The sequence below is a fragment of the Panthera tigris genome, chromosome A2 (genome assembly GCF_018350195.1).
Source record: "Panthera tigris isolate Pti1 chromosome A2, P.tigris_Pti1_mat1.1, whole genome shotgun sequence".
Taxonomy (NCBI): Eukaryota; Metazoa; Chordata; class Mammalia; order Carnivora; family Felidae; genus Panthera; species Panthera tigris.
In genome coordinates, this window is record NC_056661.1 from 13,596,599 (window position 1) to 13,612,445 (window position 15,847).

General features: G+C 58.4%; 1 protein-coding gene across 3 annotated transcripts; it reads right to left on the reverse strand.

Annotated features, from left to right (window-relative positions):
- Positions 1-518: 518 nt before the first annotated feature.
- On the reverse strand, positions 519-14,731 carry IQCN (IQ motif containing N). 3 transcript variants are annotated; one of them, XM_042978568.1, is made up of 4 exons: positions 14,650-14,731; positions 12,535-12,667; positions 7,866-11,333; positions 519-1,529 (listed from the first exon to the last, which is right to left on the reverse strand). In XM_042978568.1, exons 2-4 carry the CDS (start codon positions 12,616-12,618, stop codon positions 603-605), a joined length of 4,479 nt encoding a protein of 1,492 aa, XP_042834502.1. In that variant the 5' UTR covers positions 12,619-12,667; positions 14,650-14,731; the 3' UTR covers positions 519-602. The 3 variants fall into 3 exon arrangements, with proteins under 3 accessions (XP_042834502.1, XP_042834503.1, XP_042834501.1); XM_042978569.1 differs by having other exon boundaries at positions 7,929-11,333; positions 12,535-12,672; positions 14,650-14,716; XM_042978567.1 differs by having other exon boundaries at positions 12,535-12,672; positions 14,650-14,700.
- Between the last annotated feature and the right edge of the window lie 1,116 nt (positions 14,732-15,847).

Here is a 15,847-nt window from a genome sequence, read left to right on the forward strand (position 1 = left end):
GGGCAGCCCCCTCACTCTCTCTCTCTGCCCGGTTCCTGCCCCAACAGGCTGGGTAGGTCTGTCTGCCTCGCTCTCTCACCAAGACTGGGGGTGAGAGGGAAAGGCAGGCTACACTTCCCCAGTCGGGAAGTGGCTGGAAACTCCTAGCATTTCCTGAAGGGGGCACCCATGCATACGCCCGTAGGATTTTCTAGGGGCAGGGAACTCATGGTGGCCATCCTGGACCAGGTCCCCGGACACTGGCTTCTGGAATGTGCTGGGGACCGCTTCCATCTGGAACTGACTGGACTCCACTCCATTAGCCATGGATAGACACGGTGACGTATGTGAGGCCACCCTGTCGGCCCTGACCTCTGGAAAAGATTTAGGGTCCCTCTCCCGGCTGCAGAACCCAGGTGCCGACTGCATGGTTGGAAGCTTTGGGGCCCCTCCCATCCAAGATGTTCCAGAGCCTCTCAATTCCACCCCCCACCCCAACCACACCCAAGACACCCCCATGAGCACAGGTGGACCAAGACTCAGGCTGTGGAGGGCTTTATTCACTAGACCCAAAGAGCCACATTGCCCCTCTCCTGGTGTCCCCCCACCAGTCAGCCAATGTCCTAGACACCCGGCCACTGCATATACTGCGGATCGTCCCATGCTGCTGGTCCCAAGAGCGCATCCGTGGTGAGGGTGGCCCGAGTGTGATGGCCGCGCCAGGTGGCTTGAAGCGTCCTGGCTGCCACCTGCTGCTGCCTCAGCTGGCGGCGTGCGCTGAAGCCCCTCCACGCCGACTGGATGGTCGCGGCTGCCTTATTCTGGCGACGGGACTGCCGGGGGCTCCCGGGGGTTGTCAGGGTGCCAGAGCCCCATGGGACGCCTGCCTGGACTCTGGCGCCCCGGCCCATGCCGTGCACCACCCGGGTAGGCAGGGTGTGGCCACACATGTGGCACGTGCGGGGGCTGGAACCCACGAGCATCACCACACTGGGCGGGCTCCCCGCCCTGGGACTCAGGGACTGGCAGAGGGGGCAGACGTGCGGCTGGCAGGACTGGAAGCAGCGGTGGTCAGAGGTCGACCCGGTCCTGCCGCCCATCTCGGCCCACACGCCCTGGAGCAACGCTGGCGGGGTTTGGCCCCGGCGGATACAGAAGCCTCGCCATACGGCTTGGATGACGGTGGCAGCTCTGGAGAGCTGGGCCAGGTCCCGCCGCACACGGTAGCCACGCCAGGCGGCCTGGATGACGACGGCCCACTGGTGCCACGCTTTGATGGCGCGGCGTGCCAGGTAGCCACGTGTGCACGCCTGGATAACGACCAGAGCGTGGATGATTATCTTCTCCACGGCCTGCATCGATGCCATCGGCTTCCCCGGCTGCCTGGGATTCACCGCTGCCTCTCTGCCCACAGTGTCCCCCGGCACAGAAGCCCTGGGCAGCTCCCACGGGCCACCAGGGGTCACTGCGCGGTCCACGGGCCCGACAGCTCCACTGGGGACGGCAGGGTTCCGGGCTTGGCCACCAGCTCTGACGGCGTCCGCGGGGCCCTGGAGTACAGCGGGAGTCAGGACTGCCCTAGGACTATCTGTAGGAGCCACAGCGCTCTGGAAGTCCCGAGACCCCCATGTTGGCTCCTGGGTTAAAAGGGGCCTCCGGGAACCGCCAGGTGAAGACTCATAGCCCAGAGACACCCTCTGAAACTCTGGGTGCAGCCCAGGGATGCCCATGTCGTGTGTTGCCTCAGTACGCGTGACTGGTGTTACGGCTGCTGGCGTAGCCGGGAGGTGTTCGGGACTTTGCCGTGAGGACCTGTGGGCCTGCTCTCGCACGTCACGTGAGGGCACGATCCTGGCTACATTATCATCTAGCATTTCCGACACAAGACTACCAGGCATGGACCTATAGGATTTTCTAGAGCCAAGAAACTTGTGGCTGGTCTGAAGCGGATCCCCAGATGCTGGCTTCTCGTGTGGTCTGGGGACAGCTTCTGTCTGGAACCCACCAGATGCCGCCCCACTCACCCTGGGCGGATAAAGCGGCACATGTGAGGCCACCCTGGCGGCCACTGACCTCTGGGAAGTCCTGGGGGTCCCCATCCCAGCTACCGACCCTGGGTGCAAACTGGATGTTATAATGCTGCCATGGGCCAGCTTGGGTGACCCTGCGACTATGGTAGAAGCCCCCGCCTCGTGGGCGTGGCTCTGGGGCACGTGATCCGCGAAGGGGTTCTGAGGCACAATGAGAGCCACCGAGGGGCCCTGGGACCCATGAGCCGCTGTTGCCCGTTGATGAGCCAAAGGAGCTCTGACAGACTCCACGTGCACACTGGGGACCCTGCTAGTTGTCACAAAGTGGGAATTGGGGGCCCCCCAAGTGGTTGCTGACCCCTGCTGCAGAGCTGCAGTGACGCCACCTGCCCTCCAGTGCTGGGCAATACTCAGGGACTGGGGAGGGACAGGGGCCATGCCACTGGTCAGCGACTTGGTTTCACTGGGAGCCACCTCCTCCAACAATGGCTTTTGACCATTGGGAAGGAACTGGAGGCTGTGGTTGATGTCAGTTGACGGGAGGCTATGGGACATCCACGGGGTTTCCTCGAGGACTATGGACTCCCCACTGGATTCGGACGCCTGGGACAGAGCCTTCTCTGGGTCCTCTGGCTTCAGCATGACCTGGTCATCTGTGGTCTCAAATGGCATCATCCCAGGAGCGTGGCTCAACTGTGAGGCTCTTTGTAGAACCGGGGGCCTTTGGTGCACCCTCCTGGTTGTGCCACTAGCTTCCCCAGCCCGGGGATGAAGTTGAGCCAGGCCAATGGCACGGGATGCTTGGAAGGGGGCTATAGACCCTTCCCCAGCCAGGGATCCGTAGTAAGGACGGGGAGTGATCCCGATCAGCATGGACCCCTGGGGAAGGCTCTGGGCCACATTTCCGACTGTGGGGGGCAGGCCAGCTGCGCTAGCCCTGGACCCCAGAACCAGGCCCCGATTCAGTCCCCCAGCCATAGATGCTGGAACCACAATAGAGGCCACAGACTCAGGGGAGACATTTGGGGCCACCTCACTCGCCACTGAACCTGGGACAAGGCTCGGGGCAGTGAAACTAACTGCGCATCTTACAGGGAGGCTCTGCCTCATCCCACCAGCCCCAGACGCTGCAATCAGACTGGGGGCCACAGAACCTGGACACAGGGTCCTGGTCATGCCACTGGCCACGGAACCCAGAGGGAAGCTCTGGGCCACAGCACTGGCCATGGGATCTGGAGGGAGACCCTGGCCCACGCCCCTGATCACGGATCCTGGGGGAAGGCTATGGCTGATACCATAGATCACACACCCTGGGGGAAGGGTTTGAGCTACACCACTGACCACATAACCTGGTGGAAGGTGGGGAGGCACGTCACTGACCACGGGCCCCGGAGGCAGGCTTTGGCCCACAGCTCTGATCACAGACCCAGGAGGAAGGCTGGGGGCCACACCACTGGCCACAGCACCTGGGGCCATAGCTGTGGCCATCGTATTGGCTACAGAACCTGGCACCAGGCCACTGTCTGTGCCCATCACAGGCTCCTGGCTGACAGCATTTGCTTGTTGGTAACCTGGTGCCACAATTGTGGACACAGAAGGATGCTGGTGGTTCAAAGGTGTTGGGAGATCGACATTGACCGGAGACATATTGGGGGCCACGCTGGCCTGGGAAAACTTGAATGGACTCCTACCCCATCTGTTGGGCACTGAAGCCTGGGAGAAACCAGGACCCGCCTCTGAGGTTTGTTCACGAACCAAAGGGACACCTGCCACAGAGCCCGGGGATGCCGTGGGGGTCGTCCCACTGGTCACCTGAAACTGGTCTGGGCCCCCACCAGTTACCGCACTTCTCTGGCACACGCTCCCTGCGGTGCCTGGACACACAGGTCCCGGAGACACTCTTAGGAACATACCAGCAGCCAGGGTCCCCCGAGACATATTTGGGAACATGCCAGCAGCCATGGCACCTGGGGACATGCTGGTAGCCATGCCCCTGAACAGAGCCCCGAGAGATATACCGGTTCCCTGGTCTAGACAAGGGTCCTCTCCACCAGCCACGGGCACCTGGTAGAGGTTTGGGGCTGAAAGAGAAACAGCAGAATGTGCAGTCCTACTTGGGCACCTCCCCCTGACACTGAGTGGCTGATGAAATTCAAGGGACACCTCACTGAACTCAGGGGCCTGGGGGTGTGAGGCCACCCCACTAACCATTACAGGATCTTGACATGGGTCCACCCCAGGGGTCACAGATGGCTGGCTCAGACCTTGACCCGTGCTGCTGGTCCCAGATGGATATGATGCACTCGGGGGGACTTCGGTCACAACCGATGGATGACGCCGACTCGGGGCCACGGCATTCACCCTTGATGAGGGTAGATTTGAACCCACTTTAGGGGGCCGACTTGACTGACCAACTGCACAGCTAGTACCACTCATTATAGATGGTTGGAATAGGCTGAAGGGCTCCCTACTGGCCACAGGTGCCTGGGCTAGGCTGGGGGCCACCCCCCTGGTCACAGATGGCTGGGCTAGGCTGGGGGCCACCCCACCAGTCACAGGTAGCTGTGTTAGGCTGGGGACCACTCTACTGGTCACAGATGCCTGCATTAGGTTGGGGGCCATCCCACTGGTCACAGATGGCTGGGCTAGGCTGGAGGTCACCACACTGGTCACAGGTGGCTGGGCTAGGTTGGGGGCCACTCCACTGGTCACAGATGGTTGGGCTAGGCTGGGGGCCATCCCACCAGTCACAGGTAGCTGTGTTAGGCTGGGGACCACCCTACTGGTCACAGATGCCTGCATTAGGTTGGGGGCCATCCCACTGGTCACAGATGGCTGGGCTAGGCTGGGGGCCATCACACTAGTCATAGATGGCTGGGCTAGGCTGGAGGTCACCACACTGGTCACAGGTGGCTGGGCTAGGCTGGGGGCCACCCCACTGGTCAAAGATGCCTGGGCTAGGTTGGGGGCCACCATACTAGTCACAGATGACCAGGCTAGGTTGGGGGACACCCCACTGGTCACAGATGGCTGGGCTAGGCTGGGGGCCACCCCACTGATCACTGATGCCTGGGCTAGATTTGGGGCCACTCCACTGGTCACGGATGGCTGGGCTAGTCTGGGGACCACCCTACCAGTCATAGATGGCTGGGCTAGGTTGGGGGCCATGGCACCAGTCACAGATGCTTGGGCTAGATTGGGAGCCACCCCACTAGTCATAGATGGCTGGGCTATGCTGGGGGCCACCACACCAGTCACAGATGGCCGGGCTAGGTTGGGGGCCACCCCACTGGTCACAGGTGGCTGGGCTAGGCTGAGGGCCACCCCACCAGTCACGGATGGCTGGGCTAGGCTGGGGGCCACCACACCAGTCATGGATGCCTGGGCTAGGTTGGGGGTGACCACACTAGTCACAGATGGCCAGGCTAGGTTGGGGGCCACCACACTAGTCACAGATGACTGGGCCAGGCTGGGGGCCATGACACTGATCACTGATGCCTGGGCTAAGTTGGGAGCTGTCCCACTAGTCACAGATAGCTGGGCTAGTATGGGGGCCACCCTACCAGTCATAGATGGCTGGGCTAGTTTAGGGGCCATGGCACCAGTCACAGATGGTTGGGCTAGGTTGAGGGCCACCCCACTAGTAATAGATGGCTGGGCTAGGCTGGGGGCCACCCCACTGGTCACAGATGGCTGGGCTAGGCTGGAGGCCACCCTACCAGTCACAGATGCCTCGGATAGGCTGGGGGCCACCCCACCGGTCATAGATGGCTGGGCTAGGCTGGGGGCCACCCTACCGGTTATAGATGGCTGGGCTAAGTTGGGGGCCACTCCACCGGTCACAGACGGCTGAGCTAGGCTGGGGGCCACGCTACTGGTCACAGACGCCTGGGCTAAATTGGGAGCCACCCCACTGGTCCCAGATGGCTGGGCTAGGCTGGGGGCCACCTTACCGGTCACAGATGCCTGGTCTATGTTGGGGGCCACCCCACCTGTCACAGATGGCTGGACTAGATTGGGAGTCACCCTACTGGCCACAGATGCCTGGTCCATGTTGGGGGCCACCCCACCTGTCACAGATGGCTGGGCTAGGCTGGGGGTGACCTTAGTAGTCATAGATGATTCAGATAGGCTGGGGGTGACCCTACTGACTACAAGTGGCTGTTGCGGGTTTGGAGCCATGGTATCTGCTACTGATGGCAGGGAGAGGCTTGAGGTTAATCTACTGGCCACAGAGGGCTGCTGATACACGGTAGGGGCCACGTCACCCAAAGACACACTTCTGGTCAGTCCTGTTCTATAGGATTTCTGGGACAAGCTCTTCTTCAGATCCATGGAGCTTTGGCCTGAAGACACATCCCTCTCATCCGGATCGTCTGAGCCCCAGTGGACACTCAAGGTCACATGACCGGACACTGAGCTGTGATACAGAATAGGCATTGGCTCTGAACTCGCAGAGGGAGCGTGGTGGAGGTTTGGAGTCGTGTGTGGCCAGCTCACCTCCCTAGTTTCTTCCCTGTCTCCAGGCCCCTGAGGCCCCCCCTCGGCCTCTCCAGAGAGGAGGGCATCTCCCCGGATGTCCCTATCCAAGCTGGCCTCCAAGGACTCCTCCTCCACCAGGTCGATAGCAGTCAGACTGGCCACAGACATGGTGGAAAGGCTGAGTGAACTACAGCTGGGCAATGAGCTCTGGGAATTACTCACATTCGGGCCACAGTCTGTGGAGTCTGGGGACAGGCTTCCGGACAGGTCATTGTCCAGACCCTGTGGCAAACTGGCCACCAGTTCATTGAGTATACGGCCGGTCACTTGCTCCCGTGGGCAGTGCCCACTGGAAATGGTACCCTCGGTCCGCTTCCTCTCCTGCCGAGGGATGGCTGTACCGGGCAGGGGGTGTGCCAACCTACTGCCTGGGGACACTTGGAACACACTGGGATCTACCTGAGTCTTGAGTGCCCAGCGATGACCGGGAGCCGCGGAGCCAGGCAAGAGACCTAGGCTCATGTCATAGGCCTTGGGAGTCTGTGGTTGGGCTAGGGTTGCTTTGCTCACAGCGGCAGCCCTCCGTGGACCTGAGGTCGCCTTGCCGATTCTCTCCCTAGGGTCCGGGGAGGCCCGTTTGTGATTTGAGGACTGAGTTTTCTGCACGGCGTCCTCACGGACCACAGATGGCTGTCGTGGAACTTCAGTAGCCGATGACCGGTATACGACGGGGGGCACCTTGTTGACCCCGGAGGGCCGACACCAACAAACGGATCCCCCATAGGCAGCGACACACCGGTGGGAGTGGGAGGCCTTCCCGCCACCCACAGTGAGGGGAGGCATAGCCGGGGCCACCCTGCCCTCCCTCGACGAGGCCCACGGATGTGGGGCCACCCTGCTGCCATGTGGCTTATGGGAGCTCTGGGCTGTGCCACCGGCCACTGACGGCTGGCTGGTGCTTGGGCCCACACCGTTGGCAATGAGCGGCTGCCACAGACTGGGGGGCAGCAGCAGGAGGGGTGGCCTGGGCAAATCGGGGCCTGTGTCGCTCTCCACGGGGTTGAGATCCGATGCCAATTCACCGGCCGCTGGGGGGAGGCACACATTTTCCTCACTGACCTCAGGAGTCAGATACAGGTTTGAGGAGGAGTCCCTGCTGGGCCCCATCTCCCGTGATGGAGTGGGGTCCAGGGCAGCAATTAGGGGGTACTGATGAACAGTGGTGATCACTCTACTAGTTAGGGAGGCACCCATGGAGACCACCGACGAGCAGGGTGACCCCCCGAGCATGGCCCCATCCCCCATCTCTGCTAAGAACCCGGCAGGCCTGCCTGTGAAGAAGCCCTCCCAGGCCCCATCCTGGGGAACCCTGACCTTGCTGGGTTGTGGTCTCACGGGGCCTAGGGTGGGCCCCCACGCAGCTGATGGGCTCCCCACCTCCACTGGGGTCGGCATCACAGTCATCCTGCTTCCTGCTGCTTGCGAGGTGGCCTTGGGGAGGACAACTCCGGTCCTCAGGGCTGCCTGAGACAAAGACTGGCTCAGGACCGCGCCTAGCTCCCCCTGACACAGGGCCTGGCTCAGGGCTGCCCACTCCTCCTCCGTCAGCGCCTTGCTGAGCATGCCCGCCAGCTTGCCCTGCTTGGCCTTAGCGAGTTTTGCCCGGAGCTCGGTGGGGGTCAGGGTGCGGGACAGGGCAATGCCCAGCTCACCCCAGGACAGCACTTTCATCAGCGCTGTGCCCAGCATGCCCTGGGGCAGGGCCTTGGTCATCGTGGCACCCAGGACTTTCTTTGTCAGGGCCTGGTTCAGGGCTGCCCTCACTTGCCCCTGGGAGAGGGCTTTCGCCAGCAGGGCACGGAGGTCCTCCTGGGAGCCCAGCTCGGCGGCCAGCTCGGCACACAGGGAGGCGAGCTGGGAGGCTGCCAGCTCTTCCTGGCAGGGTGTGGCTGGGCCGGCCATCGACGGCTGGGCCCGGGTAGCTCCACTGTCACCCCAGGATTCAATGTTGCACGTGGGGTGTCTGGCAGATGCCAACAGGGGCATCAGCATGCTCTGGGTCTCAGAGGACCCCTGGCATGGGCCCCGGGTGGCTTCGCCCTGTGCATGGCTGTGGGGCTGCATCTGGGTCAGTCTGTCCTCTGGCTTGGCTCGGGGCAGAGTGCCAAGGGCACCAACGTGATGACAAGGCTGGGAGGAGGCCTTGAACCCAGCCAAGAGCGGCTGCGACTGGGTCTTGCTGCTGAGCTCAGCAGGTTGGTGGGTTGCATAGAGGCACTTGGCTGCTTCTGTGACCAGCTGGGCCTGGGAGTGTACCTTGGTCAGCCCGGTAGGCAGATGTGCTTGAGATTGGACCTTTACTGCTCCTGTGGCCAGATGTGCTTGGGACTGTGCTTTGGTCAGACATGTGCCCAGATGTGCAAAGGATGGGGTCTTGGTCAGCTTGGCAGATGGACGTGCCTGGGACAGGGCCTTGGACGGACATGGGCCCAGATGTGACTGAGCCTCAGCTGTGGTCAGCTCAGCAGGTGGATGTCCCTGGGACAGGGCCTTGGTCAGCTTGGAGGATGGATGTGCCTGGGGTAGGGTCTTGGACAGACATGTGCCCAGATGTGCCTGGGGCAGAGTCGCGGTCAATTCAGCAAGCAGCTGTCCCTGGGACGAGGCTGTGGTTGAACATGTGGCCAGCCGTTCCTGGGGCAGAGCTTTGGCCAGACATGTTCCCGCGGCCTTGGCCGGACATGGGGCCGGCTCGCCCCGGGGTAGGACCACAGCTGTTTCTACAGGCACATACACTTGGGATTGAACCTTCATGACATCGGTCCTCAGGTGTGTCTGTAATGAGGACTTGTTCCTGTCCTCAGTCACTTTTGCCCATGGCGAAGCCCTGGGCGTTTCAACGGCCAAACTGGTGTTGGATACTGTTTCCGTTTTCACCTGTTTCTGGGAGAAGGTCTTGATTTTTTCAGCTTCTAAAGGAGGCCTGGCTGGAGCCTTGGGAGTCCCAGCCCCCAGATGTGGCGGGGGAAAGTATTTGACCTTTCCCTCAGGCAAGGAGGAGCGGGATGAGATCTTGACCATCCCTGTTGTCTGCTTTGCATCCACCACAGCCTTGGCCTTTGGTCCGTTCAGATACGTGTGGGATGAGGTGTTGGGAACTCCGGCTGCCGCTGCTGCTGGAGGTGAAGACTTCAGATTTCCAGCTGTTGGAGGTGGCAGGCACAGGGTCCTGATGATGGCAGCCACCGAGCGGAATTGGGCTGGGGTTTTGGTGACCATGGCCGCCAGACGGGTCTGGGGAGGTGTCTTGGCCATCGCCGGCACTGGGCATGTCTGGGGCGGAGTCTTGGTCATCGCGGCCACAGGGCGTGTCTGGGTTGGGGGCTTGATCATTGAGGCTAACAGGCATATCTGTGGTGAGATCTTGGCCATCATGGCTGCCGGTCGTGTCTGGGGTGAAGGGTTGGTTATGGAGGCTGTTGCTCGCATCTGGGTTGGGGTCTTGGATACGGGGGCTGCTGGGGATGGCTGGGGTGGGGTCTTGTTCACCATGGCTGCCAAGCATGACTGTAATGGGGTCTTAGTCACTGTGGCTGGCTGGGATGTCTGGGGTGAAGTCTTAGCCACTGCAGCCACCGGGCATGTCTGGGGTGAGGCCTTGGCCACCGGGCCTACCTGGTACATCTGGGGTGGGGTCTTGGTTATTGTTGCCGTGGGCGTCGAGCATGGCTGGGGTGGGGTCTTGTTCATCATGGCTGCCAGGCAAGACTGGAGTGGGGTCTTGGTCATCCGGGCCGCTGGGTACATCTGGGGTGGGGCCTTGGCTACTGTTCCCGTGGGCACTACACACGGCTGGGGTGGGGTCTTGGTTATCACAGCTGCTGGGCCTGTCTGGGGTGGGGCTCTGAAGACCTCTGCTTCCATGTGGTCCTGGGTCTGGGTCTTGAGTGATCCGTGAACTGCCGGGGCACACCTGGCAGGTGGTGGTGGCCCGGGGGCTCCTGACTTGTTGGCTCTGGCAGTTACTTGCTTGGTCTTCACTGTGTCCCCTTCTACATGGACAAGGCAGGAATTTCTGACGGTTCTTGTCAGCAGGCGTGGGCGGCACTTTGCATCTAGATTCACTGGGCATGGAAGCCTGATGGCAACGGTCTGGTGTGGTAGGAAGGTGATGCTGGGGCCTCCAATGGTACAAGGGACCCGTATGCCATGCTGTGGAGAACTCTGGGTCTGCAGGAGGACCAGCTGGTGGGTGCAGGCAGCCAGGCTGTCGGAGGAAGGGAACTGGGTCTCTTTGCTCACCATGATGGGCTGAGCCAGAGGGGACTTGCTCTCTCCTGGATGCTGGAACCGCACCTGCTGGGGGGGGTGGTAAGGGATGTCCCCCTCCTCCACTCTCACTTTTTTCTCCACCGACTTGCCAGACCGGAGGAGACGCTTGGTGTTGAAGTGTCGCCAGGCCTCCTGGATGGCCTTTGCTGCCATCATCTGGGAGATCAGCTTTTGCCGGAGCCGGTAGCCTCTCCAGTTGGCTTGGATGAGGGTGGCTGCACGGGACAGCATCATGTCCATCTCATCTACCAGGATGTTCTTGAAGGCCTGGCTCTCAACCACAGCCCGGAGGCGTGGGATGTGACGAGTCACCTTCTTGTCCTTGTCCAGATCTTGCGGAAGGCTCTCCTTGGAACCAAGTGGCTCATGCTGAGGTTTTGGACGCAGTGTCCGTGCTTTGTCTTGGAGATTGGGGTCGGACTGGGGCTGGTACAAGCTCTGCCCATTGGGTGATAACTGGAGCTGTGTTGCTTGCTGCATTGTCTTTCTTCTTGAGCAGGTCAGCTCTGCCTGTGAAGGGTGGCAAGGAGGTAGGTGGTCAGGGAGTGGGGTCATGCAGGCAAGAGGTCTCCTTGCTGGAGCGAGCACTCCAGGACCTACATCTTCCTGTTCTTGGCACCTCACAATCTTCCTCCTCTCCTTTGCAAGCCCTCTTTCTCCTGGCCACCTACCGCAGTGGCCTTTGGTACCTATGTCTCCCTCATCATCCCGTGGCCACTTCAATGCTGGCACAGTGCACCCGCTCAGTTAAATGTCCAACCACCTTCTTGCTTTTTGAACTTCCTTTATATCTGGAACATAGTGTGAATATAGCACTGATCACACTATTTTGGAAAATTTCTGGGGTGTGTGTGTGTGTTATTTTTTGCCTCTCCCCATTTACTATGAATTCCTAGAAGGCTAGAACCAAGTCTGAGTCATTTCTGAGTCCCCATCTCGGTCACAGGGCCTGGTTTCAGGCTGCGAGCAGGTGAGTGTTGGGTGGGTGGCTACATTAATAAATGAGTGGTTGAGTGGATTGGAAGTTGGGCAGATAGGTGGACGAATGACTAGATACGGAAGGGATAAATCTGGACAAATGAATGGTGAGTGGGTTGGAAAGATGGATAAAGGGTTGTGTGGAAGAATAAATCGGTAAATGAAATTGATGAATGAATTGATCAACAGATCAACAAATAAGGAAATGGACACATGGATGGATGGATGGATGGATGGATGGATGGATGGATAAACGGATGGATGGATGGATGGATGGATGGATGGATGGATAAACGGATGGATGGATGGATGGATGGATGGATGGATGGATGGATGGGGAGAGAGAAGGAGGGAGGAATGGACAGATGGGTAGACGAATGAGTAGTGGATGGATGAAATCTGAGTAGATAAATGGGTGTATGAATGAAGAGAACTGAAGGAATTGAAGAGATCAATGAACAGGAGGTAGACTGATGGCTGGATGGATCAGAGAATAGATGCTGGATGACTGGTAGATGATGGGTAGATCAACGACAGATGGAAGGATGAGTAGAAGGACGAGCGGATGACTGCGGTTTCCAGAAGTACCTTGGTTCAGAGGGAGGTGGGATATTGCCAAGCAGCCCTGATGTGTGACCTGGTGCGTAATACACTTGTCTGGCAGAAGCCCCCCCCCCACATCCCTGCCATCTGGTGGGAGCAGCCAGATTTATTTTCCCAGCCATCTGCATACCTTGAAGGGCCATAGAGTTGGAGAAGGAGCAGGAGGAGAAGGTGCAATCTCAGAAGCCAACTTGTAAGAGGAAGCAGCCTTCATTCAGTCCTTCATCTCATGCAACGTGCAGCAACACTGCCCTGGGCTGGCTCTGACCTCAAGACCAACATAAGAAGAAATGTTAAAAAGCAGACAAACAAAATCCCCAAACCCTAGCATCTCAAAACAAAAACCAAAGACTTTTAATTCCACAAAGATGAATGTACAAGAGAGGTTCATTCTAGTGTTATTCGGGGTTTTTTAATGTTTGTTTATTGTGAGAGACAGAGAGAGAAAGAGTGCGTGCGAGCAGAGGAGGGGCAGAGGGGGACAGAGAGAATCCCAAGCAGGCTCCAAGTGTGACGCAGGGCTCAACCTAATGACTGTGAGATCGTGACCTGAGCTGAAATCAAGAGTTGGACACTTAACTGACTGAGCCACCCAGGAGCCCCTAATGTTATTTTGTACATATAAACAAAACAGCTAGAGATAGCCAAAAAGGTGATTCCTAGGGGGTCAGTTACAAGTGCATAAAGAAGGATGTTCAAGGATGTTCATCACTGTATTGTTGAAGAAGAGTAAAAACTGAAAACCACCCGAATGCTTATCAACAGGAGGCGGCTTAAATTACACAGAACAAGGGGGCCTGGGTGGCTCAGGTAATTAAGCATCTGACTTCGGCTCAGGTCATGATCTTGCAGTTTGTGAGTTTGAGCCCCATGTCTGTGCTGACAGCTCGGAGCCTGGAGCCCGCTTCGGATTCTGTGTCTCCCTCTCTCTCTGCCCCTCTCCTGCTCGCTCGCTTTCTCTCAAAAATAAATAAACATTAAAAAAAATTGTTTTAATGTACTCAGAACATTCATACAGCGGTATGCAATCCAGCCATCAGAAAGGTGTCCAGATCCACAAAAAGGGCTCACATTTAAAAAATGGACACAGCATGACCACTTGAGGAAACTGTCGGTATCTTGAAGGCGATTTATCAATTCCACCCTGACATTTACACTCAAGAGGTCAACGTGTTCATTACACTCAGCCCAAACCAGAAACCGTCCAAATGTCCATCAACAGAAGACTTAAATTCAACCATATCAGTAATTGATATAATAGACCAAACACTTTAAGACAGAGATGATCGAAATAGATTTGTTTTCAAAGACCCACGCGCTGCCTCCTTTCACAATGAATGTTGTAGCATCACCTGTGTAATGGCTTGAATGTCCTGCCCCAGCCCCGTGTTCACCCCAGCCCCAGGACAGGCTGGGTCCATTCAGGACAAGCATCAGTGTGAACTGAATCATAACGGCAAATGGGCCCGAGGCTGGTTCTCCTGGAGGTGGGCACAGTCATTGTCCCCATTTCACAGAGGAGAAACCTGAGGCCCGGAGAAGCCAATATACCATATTTCTTATTTCTTTGTTATTTCTGATTTGCCTCCTCGCCAATAAACTATGAGCTGCCCATGGGTAGGGATGTCTGCCTATTTTCTTTGCTGTTGAACCCCCAGTGTCTAGAATAGTACATACAATAGGTGCTCAATAGATGTTTATGGATAGATGCATGGATGGATGGATGGACGGATGGATGGATGGATGGATGGATAGATGGATGGATGCAGCCCAAGCTTCAGAACTTGGAGAGAGCTTCAGGATCTGAAACGGCCTATCCCGGAGTCTGGGGTTTCATCGGCCACATGGTTCAGCCCTTTCACTGAGCTCAATCAAAATGAGTGAACAGACAATGGAGAGGGGACAGGAAAAAGGAAAGGGGCCCCCAGACATGTAAGCTGAGCTGGCTTGGAAATTTTGAGTAAACCCCTCTGAGCCTCAGTTTCCCTGTCATGCAAGCTAAGACCACTTTCCTGGCCTCCCAAGAAACATGATAGGCTCTCCAGGCTGGGACCCCAGGCAGACAAACCCACCGTCAGGTTTTTGGGGGCGCCAAGCGCCCCTGGTCTAAGGGACTGAAAAGCTGACCCACTTCTTGGAGTGGCCTGGAGAGTCCAAGGGGACTCTGAGGATGCTGGAGGCCAGGGGAGAACAGCCCAGTCTCCGTGTACCCCGCCCCCCAAAACCCTCCACCAGCCCCACTCACCTGCCCCTGAAGCTGAACCGACCGGCCCGAATGGCCAGCCTTGGGGCCCTGGTGGCACAATGGCTTTGTGACTCACAGCCAAGTTCCAGCCAATCCCCACCAGCTCCTCCTGGGGAAAGGGGGTTCTAGAAGGCAGACCCAGTGTGGGGGCAGTACCTAGATCAGGGCTGAGGGTTATGGTGGTTGCTACATATTTCCTGCCCGTCCTGAACAGAAAATTAGGGCCCTGAGCACAGAGGGGGGCCCGAATTCTTCCCCTACACGTGTCTCAAGGCAGACTCAGTCTCACATACCTTGGGCATTTGTTGAGCACCTAAGTTTGTAGTGGGACCTCATCTGGGTCTGGGGACACAAACAACTCAAATAACTTGGGGGTGTGAAACTGCTAGGAAGGAATCAAAGAGGGGGTGGATGGGCTGAGTCCCAGAGGAGAAGGGGTTAGTCACAGGAGAGCTGGGGGAAGGGCATCCCAGGTGGAGAACACAGCTTGGGCAAAGGCCCTGAGGCGGAAGAAGTTAGGCATGGTTAGGGAACGTGGCGGCTGATGTGGTTGGAGGCGAGGGAGAAGAGGGCAGGAGGTGGAGGACAGCTGAATAGGGAGGAGTCAGAGAGGAGTACGGAGTTTGGGTTTTATCAAGAAGGTTCTGGGGAGCCATAAGAGGGGTCCAGAGCAAAGAAGACACTGCTGTTGTAAAAGGCCAGGGATTGTCTGTGTCTGGCTCTGAGGATAGGGGCTCCTTAGAGTGAAGCTAGGCCCAAGGTCCCTTGGGGTCCCCATACGGGCCTGGCAAAACTGGGTATTGACTCTGAGCCACAGTCCTGAAGGGGAAAGTGAGGCCACCGTCCCCATTCACCTCCTGGGGCTGGGCTGATGCCCGGTGTGAATCACACTGCTGGCCGGGGCTGGGGCTGACACACACCTTGGCCTCGGCTCAGCAGGGTCCTGCCAAAGCCACACAGCCCGGCCCAGCAGCCTCTGCCTCGCTTCCCTGGGGGTTGCTGGGGAACAGCTTCCAAGGCCAGCTGGGTAGCTGAGGGAAGAAGTGTTATCAGGCTCCTAGCTGTGCAAAGGCCCTGAGGCCAGAAAAGAAGTAGTTTGGGTGGGTGGGGAGGGTGCCTGGAGAGACACTGACCTCTCCAGGGCCAGATGCACTCAAGGACTTTTTTTTCCAGAAAGGTTTCAAGTATGGGGTCAGAT